The 15278-nt window shown below is 35.7% G+C and overlaps 1 protein-coding gene across 1 annotated transcript; it reads left to right on the top strand.

The window, feature by feature from the left end:
- On the top strand, positions 1-3084 carry LOC104737355 (allantoinase-like). The gene is made up of 15 exons (XM_010457516.1): positions 1-146; positions 228-321; positions 416-539; positions 644-717; positions 814-890; positions 988-1024; positions 1108-1193; positions 1288-1347; positions 1448-1587; positions 1680-1806; positions 1896-2051; positions 2133-2243; positions 2340-2450; positions 2551-2649; positions 2760-3084. Exons 1-15 carry the CDS (start codon positions 51-53, stop codon positions 2886-2888), a joined length of 1521 nt encoding a protein of 506 aa, XP_010455818.1. The 5' UTR covers positions 1-50; the 3' UTR covers positions 2889-3084.

Raw genomic sequence — 15278 nt, 5'->3', positions numbered from 1 at the left:
AATAAGAGAGACCTATCCAGTCTCACAGCACTCACCCACCAGAGATAGAGATGGAGAGGACTCTGCTTCAATGGAGATTATTGCCTCTTCTAGCTCTCATCGTTGCTCTTTTATCCATCTTCTTCGCTTCCCCTCGCTCTTTCCAGGTTTCGATTTCTCAAAACCGACTTCTCTGATTAACCGGGCGAAAAATTGATTCCGATGTGTTTGTTTGTTGATGATGGCAGGAAACGAATAAGAGGTGTAGTCTTCTTCCTCATGATCATTACTGGATCTCTAGTAAACGCATCGTCACTCCCGATGGTCTTATCTCTGGTTCTGGTACGTTTCTAGTGGTTGATCAAAGCTTTTTGGAAATTCTATGGAACTAGCATCTATTTTTTCTAGTTAGCATACTCTTGATTTGTTGAATCAGTTGAGGTGGATGGAGAGATTATTGTGTCGGTGGTGAATGAAGTTGATTGGCATAAGAGCCAAAGGAGTCGAGTGAAAGTGATTGACTATGGAGAAGCTGTCCTTATGCCTGGTCTCATTGATGTGTATGTTTATATTTTTAAAACCATATATTATGATTCGATCTTTGTTCTAGTTTCTGCTATATGGCCCTAAAATCTTGGAACTTTTCTTGTGTTGGTTTGAAAAGGCATGCTCATCTTGATGATCCTGGAAGAAGTGAATGGGAAGGGTTTCCTTCTGGAACGAAAGCTGCAGCTGCTGGTATGTTTCTATTTACTGAGTCTGTTCTAGTTTCAAGAGTGTGTTCTGTTTTGTCTCTTCGCGCTTACCTGCTTGATATTGTCTTTTGTCTGGCAGGGGGAATAACTACATTGGTTGATATGCCCTTAAACAGTTGCCCTTCTACTGTATCTCCTGAAACTTTGAAACTCAAGGTAAAGCCATCCACTTTAGTTTTCCAGTTCGTAAGTTCTACACTATTCTTACAGCCTTGGTTGATTTGAAATCGAGCAATGCGTGCATCTTTTGCAGATTGAAGCTGCGAAAAACAGAATACATGTTGATGTTGGTAAACACTCTTTGCTATCTAACCTTACCACATCTGTTGATTCAATACAATATACATGTTCCCTAAATCTTTGTATTCTCTAGGGTTCTGGGGAGGTTTGGTACCTGACAATGCACTCAACTCAAGTGCTCTTGAGTCTCTCTTAGATGCTGGAGTTCTTGGTCTCAAGGTAGGTGTCATGTGTCCTATGAAGCTCTATAAAGTTGTGGCTTGCTTTTCAGAATTTAAGTGTTTAACATGAATTCTGTCAATCTTTTTTTCAGTCCTTTATGTGTCCTTCAGGAATCAACGATTTCCCAATGACAAACATCACTCATATAAAGGTTTTGTTTTCTCGAGTCTTATGATCCTTGTCTCATGATTCAAGAATTATTAAGAAATTGCTGATTGACTCTTTTCCACACATGTTGTTTGTTTCTGCAGGAAGGACTATCAGTATTAGCTAAATATAAACGACCATTGCTTGTTCACGCAGAGATAGAGAAAGAATCGGAGATTGAAGATGGAAGTGAAAATGATCCGCGTTCTTATTTGACTTATTTAAAAACCAGGCCAACTTCATGGTGAGACACAAATATTGAGTTCTTTCACTCTATACAGTTTCCTATATATATGGTTATTGTACCTGAAACCAAATCTTTATCTGAGAAATTAGGGAGGAGGGAGCAATCCGAAACTTATTATCAGTTACTGAAAACACAAGGATTGGTGGCTCTGCAGAAGGAGCTCATGTTCATATTGTGCATTTATCTGATGCCAGTTCTTCCTTGGATTTGATAAAGGTATTTACGATTTTTGGCAGTTAATATCACTATGATCATTTGGGTGTTGTTCCTCATTGCTAAAACCATGATATATGCTTGGATTAAAGGAAGCAAAAGGCAAAGGAGACAGTGTAACTGTTGAAACATGCCCACATTATCTAGCTTTCTCAGCCGAAGAGATTCCAGAAGGTGATACTCGTTTCAAATGCTCCCCTCCTATACGTGATGCAGCCAACAGAGAAAAGTTGTGGGAAGCTATGATGGTATACTTATTTCCATTTGAAATCCTTTATACCTTAAGCGGGCTCATTTTCCTTGATTCTGAAGTTTTAAATATTATTTAGAAAGGAGACATTGATATGTTGAGCTCTGATCATTCACCTACAAAGCCTGAACTCAAACTCCTGACTGATGGTAACTTCTTGAAAGCATGGGGTGGGATATCGTCTTTACAGGTTCGTTACAAGTCTTCATTATCAATGTTGTACATATTTATATTCTTAGTAGAAATAACTCATGAAATTTTGTATATGGTTGGAGCCAATTTGCAGTTTGTTCTTCCAGTAACATGGTCTTGCGGGAAAAAGTATGGAGTGACGCTCGAGCAGGTAGCTTCTTGGTGGAGCGATAGGCCTTCAAAACTCGCTGGTCTAGACTCTAAGGTGCCTGCCTTATTCTCTCTATATAAGAACTACAGCTTCAATATTCTCTACTGATCGCAGCATATAAGTATTGGTGGAATTGTGTATGATTTAATTACAGGGAGCGATTACAGTTGGAAAACAGGCAGATCTTGTAGTGTGGGAACCTGAAGCCGAATTCGAGCTAGATGAAGAACATCCAATTCACTTCAAACACCCTGTACGTAGACAGTCTTTACAAGAAAAATACCAATTTAGAGCTAATGTTGAAACCCGAATGTCTAATCTTTTATGTTATGTTTGCTTTGCTTGTGGTGACTTTATATACAGAGTATCTCAGCTTATCTGGGAAGAAGATTATCAGGCAAAGTGGTTTCGACATTTGTAAGAGGGAACATGGTTTTTAGAGAAGGCAAGCATGCTTCTGATGCTTGCGGGTCTCTGCAACTCGCGGCTTGAAACTGAAGATTTATTCAGATTAATTGATGCTGTGAAGAAATTAGCCAGTCTTTGACCCATACTGCAAGTAAGGTTAAGACTCTCGCTTATGTACACCGACTTTAATAGATTTGTTGTAATGGTTTAAGTGTATAATGTAAATAACCGGTTCATATTTGATCGATCCGTTATGCGTTTTCATTGTACATAACGTTTAGTTAGATCCGACCAATTAACCCGCCGCCTCGCCTCTGACCGTTCCCAAATACAATTCGAAACTTTGATGAGCTTGATTCATCTTCCTCAGGTGATTTCTGTCGACGTAATTTTGCGTTGGTTCGAAACTTCTAATTGTATAATCCATTACAAAAAGGGAGATTTGATTAGTTATACATAATACCAAACACATATATAAAGAAAACATTTTATTGAATTTTATAAAAGTATACATAGCATACTATACAAACATCGAAATAAATAAATTTTCTATTTTTCATACAATATTAGATGAGGACCCGCCCGATGTGCGGGTTTAAAGTTTTATAAATGAAATTAAATTTATTAAAATTTGTTGTATGTTATATATAAATTTTATTTTTGTTATAATACACTGATTTATATCCATTTACAAATCTTTTATGTATGTTACTATTAAAAGTATATTTTTATACCTAAATGTACTCTTGTATGTTACAAAAATATTCTTTATCACCATCTAGAAACTGTCTATATAAACACATTAAGCGAAATATATTATTTTCACTTCTCCATAGTTTTTTAATTACTAAAATTGTTAGCTCAAAAATATTTTTGAATAAAAAATATATTACATAATATACTAATCAATGATGTATCATCACAATAATGTATGACCACCATGGAGAAAACATCGGCTCCGCCTTCATCCCTTATAGAGAGAACCTTGCGTCCAACCTCCTCCACCATGGAGAGAACTTTGGCTCCGCCTTTCTCCCTTGTAAAGATAACCTTGCGTCCAATCTCCTCCACCTTCCTCCCTTGCCGGAGATAACTTTGTGTCCAACCTTCTCTACCATAGGGAGAACCTCGGCTCTGCCCTCCTCCTATGTGGAGAAAATATGTTCACGTCTTTTTGCTATCTCAAAATGGCTTGTTCCGACAACCAATGAAAGTAAAAACAATTTTCTAACTTCACAAAAAAATATTTTGATAGTAACTAATGTTAAATTTCTCAATGTATTCGTGATAGTAACTATGCCAAAGTGAAAATAAAATAGTTGGCTTAATGTGTTTATAGATAACATAATATACTAATCAATGATGTATCATCACAATAATGTATGAACGTCATGGAAAAAACCTCGGCTCCGCCCTCTCCCTTATGGAGAGAACCTTGCGTCCAACTTCCTCCATCATGGAGAGAACCTTGGCTTCGTCTTCCTCCCTTGAACAATAGTTCAAGGTTTTCCACACTTTTAGACCCAAATCTCAAGACTGTTGGTGAAGCTACTAAAGGGAATCACAAGTGATATGTGTAGAACAGTAACAAAGCAGGTAGGTCCTCCCTCACATGAAGCCATCGACCATGAAGGTTAAGGAATTCTACACAAAGCTTGTAGTCAGTTCTACACTTCAAAGATAATACAAACCCAAGCTTACATCCTTTAGGCGGCTGGAGGAGGGTGGATTTAGGATTTGTGAGAAGGGTATACCTGAATTCATATGTGAAAAAACGTAACATAGCAGGTGGGTCCTCCCTCACATGAAGCACTTGGCCATGGAGGTTAAGGAATTCCACACAAAGCTTGTAGTCGAATTTACACTGAACACAATTAACAGATCTTAGGTTCAAACCCTTAGGCAGTTGGTGGTAGAGATGAATAAGGGATTTTTGAAAGTAATCTAGAAGGTTGGTGCTGCTTATAGGTGATTCTAATAGCCAGGTTCTCATATAAGATTTGTACCACCATAGATGCAGTGTTCAAATAAGTTCCAAAAGACGTTTTCTATCCGTTGGTTCCATAATTCTATACACCGGTTTGCTACAGATGGACAAGGAGATAAAAAGACCAAACCTGGAATTTTGCAATATGATATCAAAATACACCTTGTGGAGAAGGGCCTCAGTGGACCATCCTTTGAGTATTTAGACCATTTAGACCATCCTTTGATTTCCCACAATGTAACAAAGTAGAGAGAATACTTGCAGCCACATTGCTTCGGTTATTGCTGACAGATTACCGACAGATCAAAAAAATAGACCAATTTTGACACACCCGACGAAAAGTTAATATCCGTCAGTTTTCTGTCGGTTATTTATGACAAATTACCGTCAGTAATCCGTCATAAAAACTAACGGATTACGGACGGATTTTGTCTGTCAGTAATTTTCTGACGAACAACCGACAAACTAATCTTCTGTCAGATATTCGTCAGTAATTACCGACGGATTAGCGCCGTCAATAATTTCGTCAGTTATCGCCTTGTTTTCTTGTAGTGTAATTATAGGTTAGAAATAAATGAATAAAATGGAGATATTAATACTAACCAAAAAAAGGGAAAATTTATACCTCTCAAAAGGGTACATCCATCTAAAATGGACAGGTCCACCTAACCGAGCTTCTCTTCCTAGATGAACCATCAAGTGCACCATGATATCAAAGAAACTTGGCGGAAAAAAACTTTCAAAATGCATATATCGTTTCGAAATCTCAGCTTCCATTACCAAAATCTGCTCCCTATCAATTACTCGCTGACACAGGTGGTTGTAAAATGCACATAAGCGTACAATTGCTAGCCTAGGACCTTTAAGTGCAATCAGAAGGAGTTGCTGCATTAACTAGTGATTTTAGACCTGTTACTTTGCGTCTAAAGATACGCCTCTCGCTATGTTTGAACAATAGCCATTTGGTCCTTTGAAATCAACAAGATGACTACATAATATTTTTTCTCATTCTTCGATATAGACCAAGGAACTGAAGGAAGATATGTTTGTTTCCCTTGAGTCCTAGGGTGCAAATCCTTCCTAATACCAAGATACTCCAATTCTTTACGAGCATTTAGACCATCTTTTGATTTCCAAAATGTAACAAAGTAGAGAGAATACTTGCAGCCACATTCCTTTCTACATGCATAACATCTAAGTTATGCCTCATAGGAAGATCCTTGTAATCAAGCTTCATTACATCCATTTTAAAGCATAACCCAAAGACAAAACTAAGTATGACAGTCGCCGGCCACATATGACAGTTGCTTGGTACAAGGGAGTCTAGTTTTCCTACTCTACTCCGAAATACTCCTTTATGTTGTAGCTCGCGTTACATAACCGATTGTCCACAGGTGATAGAATCAAGCTATGGAATTCAGGCCAACAAGTGATCTGCAGTTTCTTCAATTCTGCAGCGGAGTCTAGGAATCACCTTTTCTTCTCGTGTCCATTTGCAGCCGGTGTGTGGAGGAAACTAGCTCAGCCTCTCCTTGTCACGCACTATTCTGCTGATTGGAATAACTTGATCGCTCTGCTCACCAGTCCATCTCTCCCTCGTCTCCAACTTTTCCTGTTTTGCTACCTATTTCAGTCTGCCCTGTACCATCTATGGCAGGAACAAAATGCTCGTCGACATGGTGAGCGCTCCACTCCGCAAGCTCTTCTCATTAAACACATTTACAAGAATATCTGGAATCGCCTTACCTCGATCGCATCACTGGGAGATCAAAGCTATGCTGACGGCTTGCGGCTTTGGTTCTCTACTCATCCGCTTCCTCGGGGATAACTACAATTACCTTTTTTGACTCTTTTTATGAACTGCTAATGTCTATCTCAAACCTCATTCCAACATACTGAAGCATTCATTGTAAACAAGGTTTTTGGTTGAATATAATTTTACATTCAATTCAAAAAAAAAAAAACTAAGTAGAAAGAAAGAAAGATGTAATGAATGCCTCAAAGACTCAAAAGCAGGGAGCTGTAGTTCAGTTTAGGAGCAGGTCTCTAATGCTTTTCTTTCTTTGGTTTGCTACAAAGTTAATCGGTATAAAGCATTTAGACAGCTCCAACCAATCCAGTTTTTCAGTTTCCTTGGGCTGAGGGCGGGCAGCTATCTTTTTTCCTCTTTATTCACCTTTGCACCTATAGATTTTGAGTGTGAAACAGGTGCAGAGGCATCAGACGGCTGTGCTTGTTCTGTAGGTGCACCATCCGCTAGCGATGGAGAAGATCCGGAAGCAGGTTTCAGTTTATGAGCAGGGTCTCTCATGCTTGTTTGGTAGACAGCTCATCTCAATCCAGCTTTTCAGTTGCCTTGGGCTGAGGGTGGGTAGCTATCTTTTTCTGTTTCTTCACCCTTTTCTCAAAAGACATGCATATTTTAGCAGAAGGTTGTGGCCAAAGGTTGAAAAAAGTTGGAATATTTCAAATGAGATTAAGACATTAAAGTTAAGCTTTAACAAAAGCGATAATGGTGCTATAGCAGAAGGCTGTGAACATATAGTAAATCTCTATAAATTAATAATGTTGGGACCAAGACACTTAATTTATTATTTTATAGTATAAATTTATAACTATTAATTTATAGGTATATTTTTAATTGTTTAATTTTCTAAAAATTATGAATTGAGACAATTTTTGCAAAATAAGGTTAGAATTTTGGATGTTGTAAATTTTAAATAATTACAAATATTATAGACAAATTCACTTATACACATGACATACATATTCAAATTTATGAATAAGAATATCAATTATCGTATTTTAATAGTCTATCAAATTATCAAAATGTAAATGATGCATATTTAGAAATTGAAAACTTTAAAAAGTTTTAGCTGTTTTATGAAATGTTATAGAATATTTTATCTCATTTTAGTATGAAGATACAACATAACAATTGTTTTATAGATATGAAGTTTAAGAGAAACATAGTTTACTATATCAGTATATATATATATATATATATATATATTTGTAAATCTACATGATTATTAATTTATGATATTATTAGGACCATATTTTATATGGAGATTTCAAAAAAAATATTATCTTATTATCTTACCGAATAATGTTACTTTTTATATTGTCCCGACTTAGAAATAACAAATTTTATTAGTTTATAATGTTTATTAATTTATTAATTTATAGAGTATTAATTTATTTTGGTTGAAATCAAGTTAGAATATTTCAAATAAGCTGAAGACATTACAGTTCAGCTTTATGGTTGACTATGTGTCTTTTGGACGAAAGACACACCATAATCATGTACATTTTTGTCAAGCTCAAAGAGAATCTATAAACATCTGTATTTTATTAAGAAAAATTACGTCAATTTATGCCATTAGGTGTTTAACGGCTTTCAATAGGTATGATGAATTTCAGAATTTTGGTTTAATTATTTTTTTTTTAATTTTATAAAATTAGTTTTTATAAATCTCCTAAAAAATGGTCTACTCAAACTTAGTAATGGTAACTCTCTAAAACTCTCTAACAAATAATATTTCTTCAGCCATTGAAAATATTCTAGGCACATATAATTATTGAACTGGTTGAGTGTATTTATTACAAATATAATACTAATAGACAAGTTGTTTAGTTGATTCACCACTATAGTATGTAGATATTTCAATAGGATTTAAATTTATTCCATATCGAAATAAATATCCTTTATCCTATAAAGCACAAGTCACTTGCCCGATAAAAACATGCCAAATAGATTTTTTCATAATTTATATTTCATAAAAACAAATTGAAATCAAGCAGAAAAAGAAATCTAAAAACTGTCCAAAACCTTTTATTTGTTTACACCTATTATTTGAGACAAATGAAAATAAAAAAGTTACGGTCCTACTTTTCCTCCAACTGTTCACCCATGATCTCCATCCCTGTTCTGCAACTATGAATTACAGTTTTATTGTTGAAAAAAAAAAGTTACAGTTCTATCTATTACATATTTTTATTTTCGTTTGTTTCCATTATTCCAAATCTCTTATGAAGCCAAAAAAAAAGACTTCCCTTCTTTCATTTTCTCTGTTTATTTTTCCATCTATCAAGAGTTTTTCTTTTGTAATTTTGTTATTATCTTTTACCACCAAAATTTTGTAGATCGCTAATTTAAATTGTCTTTTAAGTTGTTTTCATGTACTATTGCAATCGGCTAAAAAATGTTCATTGCTTTCACACCAATTCCACGATTAAAGCTTGATGAATAACATTGAACTCATGTCTCTAGCCATTATCATTCCCTATTCAGCATGGGCAACCAGTTTTTGTGTTTGTATAATACCCCTACAGTTTAGCAAACATCAGTTCAATTACAAAATTGATTTCTACAAGCTCATCTTTGATCTTAACATTGTCTTCCTTGCTTTTTGTGTGAATGTAGAGAATCATGGTGTAAAGTAAAAAAAGAAGTTCACCAAGAAGACGTTTTCACATCCAAAACTAAAGAAGCTTCTAGGACGATACACGAAAGAGAAGATGATCCCACCAGGTTACAAATTCTCTTGATTATAAAAACAACTAAAAAAATGTGAATAGAATACTCAATACTATACCATAATTAGAAAATTACAATAACTTAGTTATAGTGTCCCAAACTGAGAAATTGTTGTAATGTTTTAAAATTTTAACAAGCACAGTACATTTAATTCTGGGAGGCATAATACAATCTTTAGATGATAAATTTGTTGACATTTCACCTAATATTCTTTTTATTCGGTCGAATGACAAAGTATATGTGAAAACAAATATTATTACGTTTCACATATCCATCGTTACATTTAATTATGATACAATGCAGTATAACTGAAAATACATAATACATTGATGATAATTTCCGGTGCAAAGCACCGGGTTTACCACTAGTATTTTAATAAAGCGGTGTATATATAGGTTGTTTTGAAGAACATTAATGTCAGATTCTTTGACAAATTCACATATTAATTACTATAAATAATGTAGAATATCCAGATTTGTTAGAATGGAAAGGATCAATCAAATGTGAACTGGTTGTTTACACTGTACTGTACACTTAATCAAACCATTAAAACAAAATGTATTGAGTCGGTCCATTTACATAGGCGATAAGTAAATTACTATAACCAATTCGATTATATATGTGAAACAATTCATACAATAGTTAAAATTAATGTATACTTTTCGCATATGTTATTATGACTTGAATTTTTAAAAACGAAAATAATTTGTTCAATTTCTGAAAAAAATTATAACAGATCAAAAATTTAGGCTAAGTATACTTCTTTAAAAAATAGATATATTCAACAATAACTTTGACTGAGTTATGGATCTGAGCTTGAATATTTATTTTCAATTTCATACATTTTTTTTGTTGAAATGCATAATTTACATAATAAATTAAACTTTTCATAAATATTTTAAAATAACTTAACATGATATTCTTTTGAAAAAATGATAAAATATTGAAATTTTTTTTTTATAGATTATAAATTCCCTAATTTGATTCTTGTAAAACAAATATCTTAAATATACATATAACATACTTTAAGTGTGTAATGCATTATTTGATGCAATGAGTTATGATCTTTGTAATAGGCTGCAAATTAAATGTAAATATTAAGATTATATGATGATTTATTTTTTTGAGCAAAAATGAGTTATATTGATGAATGGTAATAATCGTAATACAATTGGTTTGAGAACCAGAAGGGAGGGGAAAAACACCCATAATAAAACATGTTTGAATTACAACCAAATTTAGCTAAGTGATGAGCAGTATTGTTATAGTCTCTATAAGCAAGTACAAATTGAGTCTGCTGAAACTTTGTTGATCATGCCTTGATATCTTCGACGATGCTAGTAATTGAGATATCCACTAGTTTACCATTGAGTATTCTAGTGATGGTCTTATTATCTCTTTCAAACATAATGTTTGTTAAACCTCTGATCCAGCTTTGTTGTATTGTCGCTAATAATGCCTTTGCCTTTGCTTATAGATTATACGATGATCTATAATGAAATATTTTTGTAAGAAAACAAACTAAGGGTATATTGTTGTAGCACAGGTCAAAATCCGACACTATATTATGAAATATTTGATAAAATAAAAAACTATACACCAACAAAAACAAATATTTAAATAAAGTAAGATGTAAATGTGTGTTTCTCTATAATAACATCATTAATTTTATTTTGTAAAAATAAATCTACTGTTTAAATTTTTTTAAAAACATCAGTTTGTGTTGTAGCATGAGTCATATAATATGTAACTATAATATGAAAGAATTAAAAAAACTAAGTACATTAAAGTAAACTATAAACAAGCTAATCATAATTAATTTTACAAAAATATAACATTTATATATATAATATATATCAAATTAGGGATTTTTGAATAAACAGAATTCATGGGTGATCTCAATTCTACCTGATGAACCCTTATGAGAAGTTTTAATATAATATCTCGCTTTAAAAAAAATATTTATCAAATTTAAGTTTTTATATAGGATAAACATTATTGAAATTATAGCATAGGAAATGATGTATAATTAATTATAACTATGAATCTTATTACAATACATATATAAACTAATAAAATATATTACAAAATTATTTTAAAATATATAAAATAAAGTTCAACTCATGCTACAACAAGGATGATAGTTTTTTTTTTTTTTAAATAGATACCGGTATATTCATATTTGTAGAGAACGGTACAGCTTGAGTTAAATTACATGAGAATAGATGGCCTAAGAATGAAACAAAACATTTTTCTCAATACAATCAAAGCATGGCATCTCAAGGGGGTTGGAAATTTTGAAACCAAAGGTAGAGGTAGGTGTCATGTATATGAGTTTGGACGACCGAGTCCTTTGCCAAATTGTCTAGTCCAATAAGTCGGCGCCTGAGTAGTAATTGGATCTCCTTCTTAATCCTTTCAACAGAGGAGAAGGTTGTGGTATGAAGCCTCACATTACGTTCTGTCCAGTAGAGGAGAGCCTGAAAGAGCAATTTACATATAACATTGAGCTTTCTGTTGGTGGTGGGTGATTTTATCCAGTCCAGATATCCGATAAAACCCTGTGCTTGCAGTGGAGGTCGAAGATGAGCAAAGAAGTCCAGCCATAACACCTTCGAGAAAGAGCATTGGAAAAATAGGTGATCCCGAGACTCCTCCCCTACGATACAAAGAAGGCAATCCGAGGGCACCTGCAGGTTCCAGCTTCTCATTCGATCCCTAGTTGTTAGCCTATCCAGAGTTGTCAACCATGTCATAAAAGTCATTTTCGGGATTTTCTCTTTAAACCAAACCTGGTTATGCCATGAGACCGAAGGACCAGCAGGATGGAGGTGGTTCCAAAGCTTTATGGATGAGAAGGATCCATTTTCCTGATCCGGAGTGAGCTTCCAAAAGAAGATGTCCTTTCCCAGATCAACTGAAGGTGGCAGATGATCATGGAGGCAAGATCTAAGCAGTTGAACTTGAGGGTTTCTCCCACGAGGGATGGACCAGTCCCCATTGACGACTGCCTGAGAGACTTTAGAATGGATCTCAAGACCTGTAACCCGTGGTCTAGCATCGCCAATGACCTCTAAAAGTGGTCCCAAACCAGTCCAATTATCATGCTAGAATATAGTATCGTTGCCCGAAACAATCTCACAAGTAATGAAAGGTCTTGCCAGTAAGCGTAGCTTCACAAGACGTCTCCAAATCCAACTACCACAAGTTCGAAAGTCAGCCGTCCAGAAACTTTTGCTCCTTATCAGATGCTTTTTAACCCATGAAACCCATAGGGAACCAACCTGAGAGAACAAAAGCCAAATTAACTTAAGTCCAAAAATTTGATTCCAATCCACCAATCTTCTTAGTACTAGACCACCCACTTTTTTGGGAGTGCAAACATTCTCCCATGAAACTTTTGCCCCTTGTGCCGACTCTGATTTCCCCTTCCACAAGAAGGCATTACAAATTTGCTCTAGTTCAGAGATGCATTTGCTCGGAAGCATGAAGATAGATGCCCAAAAGTTGATGGTGCTGCTGATAACTGATTGTAGTAGTTGCAACCGGCCAGCAAAGGAGAGGTGTCGATGAGTCCAATCAGATATACGAGCCTTGACTCTATCAATCAGTGGCCTGTAGTCAGTTTCTGAAAGCTTCTGAGTGATCAGTGGAACTCCAAGATATCTCACAGGGAGTGAACCATGAAGGAGGTTCAGTCTGGAGGCCATGTCAGTTATAGCAGTTCGATTGTTATCATCTAGGAAAAGGCATGATTTGGAGAGATTAACTCCTAGTCCTGATTCTAGTTTGAACTCAGCTAAAACATCAAGGATAGCTCTCAAAGAACCTTCATCTCCAGCGAAGAAAACTAGGAGATCATCTGCAAAGCTCAGGTGTGTGACTAACGGATCCATGCACAAGGGGTGAGGCTTGATCAATTCTTGCTCCACTGCTTGATCCAGCTTCCTTGATAACATATCCATGATCAGAGTAAATAGAGGAGCAGATATAGAATCACCTTGACGGAGACCCTTTTCACCCTTAAAATATCATATTAGCTCCCCATTTAAGGCCACTGAGAATGAAGGGGAGGTAAAGCACGCAACCAGCTAGTTAACAAAGACTTGAGGTAGTTCTAGAGCCTTAAGGACGTTTGCCAAGAACTCCCAATCCACATTGTCAAAGGCCTTAGATATGTCAATTTGGAGACATCCTCGCCTAATAGGACCATCCTTGTGGAAGTCGGTTACTAGCTCAGCCGCAAGCAGGACATTCTCACACAACAACCTTCCCTTTATAAACGCCACCTGGTTTCTTTGTACCGCCTGATCTGTAAACATACGGAGTCTCTTCGCAAGTATCCTCGAAATTATCTTGTATATGGTATTGCAGCAGGAAACCGGTCTAAACTCTCCCAGCTTTTCCGATACAACCACCTTCGATATTAGGGCAATTATAGTTGCATTCACCTGCTTGAGGAGTCTCCCTGTTTTGAAGAATTCCAAGACTGCTTCAATGACACTTGTCCCGACTGTTGTCCAAGAAGTGACAAAGAAGTCTGCAGTGAAACCATTTGGTCCAGGCGTTTTGTTGCGGGGAAGTGAGAACAATGCAACAGTTATCTCTTCTGGGCTTGGAATAGCTTGTAAACGCTCCGATAAAGAGCTGTTACATCTGAAGGTGGTCAACTCCTGAATTTCCCGGATAGATAAAGGCTGGACTGATCGGTTTCTGGTTCCAAGGAGCTGCTGGTAATAACCTATGATCATCCCTTTCAGCTGATCCCTATCCGTAATCCTCTCATCATCTTCATTCATAAGAGAGGTTATCTTATTCCTAGCTTGGTGTGCCTTGACTGATCTATGGAAGTAGCTAGTATTTGAGTCCCCTTCTTTGTACCAACGGATTCTTGATTTCTGCTTGAGAAAAGATTCATCTGCCTTAGATAGTTCTAGCCATTTCTTTTTAAGAACCTTTTCTTCTTGAAAAAGAATCTGGGAAGGAGTATTGAGGATTATGTTCTGGATTTCCACAAGGGCATCATGGGCTGCAGCGGTCCTTGCTTGGATATTATTGTAGCTTGATCTATTCAGTTCCTTACAGGTCATCTTGACTGCCTTTAGCTTTTGACATAATCCAAACATCAGTGATCCACTAGTAGTAGGACCGTTCCAAGCTTGATCCAATCGTTGAGCATACTCAGGATGAGTAGTGAAAAAGTTATAGAATTTGAAAGGGACCTTCCGCCGTTCCATGGGAGAATTTTCCACACAAGTCTGGAATTCCCCCATGCCATGAAGAGGAAGAGGGTAAGGGGGCATTGAGTAGTGGTCAGTGGCATGAAGTATTTGATTAAAATCACCAAGCAGGAGCCAAGGCTTGGTTCTTTGACTGTTGTACCTGTGAATCTCCTCCAACGTGGACCAAAGCTCCCTTCTTGCTATCATACAGTTGCGACCATATACGAATGAAACAGAGCAAGATTGTTTAGTAGAAGGATCGTATACCCCACAAGAAATAACCTGATCAGTCTTCTTATAGATAAAAACTGTTAGTGAGGGATCCCACACAACCCAAATGCGACCATTCAAAGCTTGTGCTGAGTAGTTGCATTCATATCGCCATCCAAGGAAAGTACGAGTCAAAATAGATACCGTATTCTCTTCTTGAACATGTGTTTCCCAAACGCCTCCTATAAGAGGTCTTTTAGATAAAACCCAATTCCTGAGCTCATCCTGTCTTTGGGTGGTATTTAAACCCGTGACATTATAACAGAAAATTTGTATCTTCTATAAGAGTCAATACGTATAAGACTCTAAACGTATTTAATTAGTACTAGGTTTAAGCTGTGTCTTAGTATATATATGTAAACATCTTCCATTCGATATACTAATTTCTATTCTCTTCATGGTATCAGAGCAGTACGCTCCTTAACCTAAACCTAAACATAAAAAAAAAAAAAAAA

This window comes from Camelina sativa, chromosome 13, assembly GCF_000633955.1.
Source record: "Camelina sativa cultivar DH55 chromosome 13, Cs, whole genome shotgun sequence".
Taxonomy (NCBI): Eukaryota; Viridiplantae; Streptophyta; class Magnoliopsida; order Brassicales; family Brassicaceae; genus Camelina; species Camelina sativa.
Note: the sequence above shows the minus strand (reverse complement) of the source record. Positions and strands in the feature narration are given on the sequence as shown.

Coding starts and splice junctions, on each gene's coding strand:
- LOC104737355 (XM_010457516.1), top strand. CDS start 51: ATGGAGAGGACTCTGCTTCAATGGAGATTATTGCCTCTTCTAGCTCTC. Junction 1,025..1,107: donor CAGAATACATGTTGATGTTG/GTAAACACTCTT, acceptor TGTATTCTCTAG/GGTTCTGGGGAGGTTTGGTA. Junction 2,451..2,550: donor TCGCTGGTCTAGACTCTAAG/GTGCCTGCCTTA, acceptor ATTTAATTACAG/GGAGCGATTACAGTTGGAAA.